General features: G+C 39.9%; 1 protein-coding gene across 1 annotated transcript in view; it reads right to left on the bottom strand.

Moving 5' to 3' along the window:
* Window positions 1-288, bottom strand: part of LOC119586970 (carbohydrate sulfotransferase 14-like) — a 7,034-nt gene that overhangs the window by 2,651 nt on the left and 4,095 nt on the right. Inside the window, exon 3 of the mRNA XM_037935707.1 lies at window positions 20-166. Coding sequence (XP_037791635.1) covers window positions 20-166 — 147 coding nt within the window. The remainder of the gene's footprint in view (window positions 1-19; window positions 167-288) is intronic.

Genomic DNA, 288 nt, shown 5'->3' on the forward strand with positions numbered 1-288 from the left:
ATATGCAATTTTTACTTACAACTTCATTTCTTTTACGCCATTTCCGTCCATGAATTTATCCCTGTAGGTGGACACAAGACGCTCTAGTGGATGCCTGGTATTCATAATCCACGTCGTGTGAGGATTCTGCAGGACTTCCTTCATCTCGCGAAGGTCTATCATCTTCCTGATGAAGGAAAGAATAATAAGTAGTTGCAGGTTTTATACAGAAAGGGAAGCTCCCTAACACTAAAAAGTTAAACTAACAAAACGTAATAAACACCTTTTCGGGTCGTTGATCTGAGACCA

This window comes from Penaeus monodon, chromosome 22, assembly GCF_015228065.2.
Source record: "Penaeus monodon isolate SGIC_2016 chromosome 22, NSTDA_Pmon_1, whole genome shotgun sequence".
Classification (NCBI taxonomy): Eukaryota; Metazoa; Arthropoda; class Malacostraca; order Decapoda; family Penaeidae; genus Penaeus; species Penaeus monodon.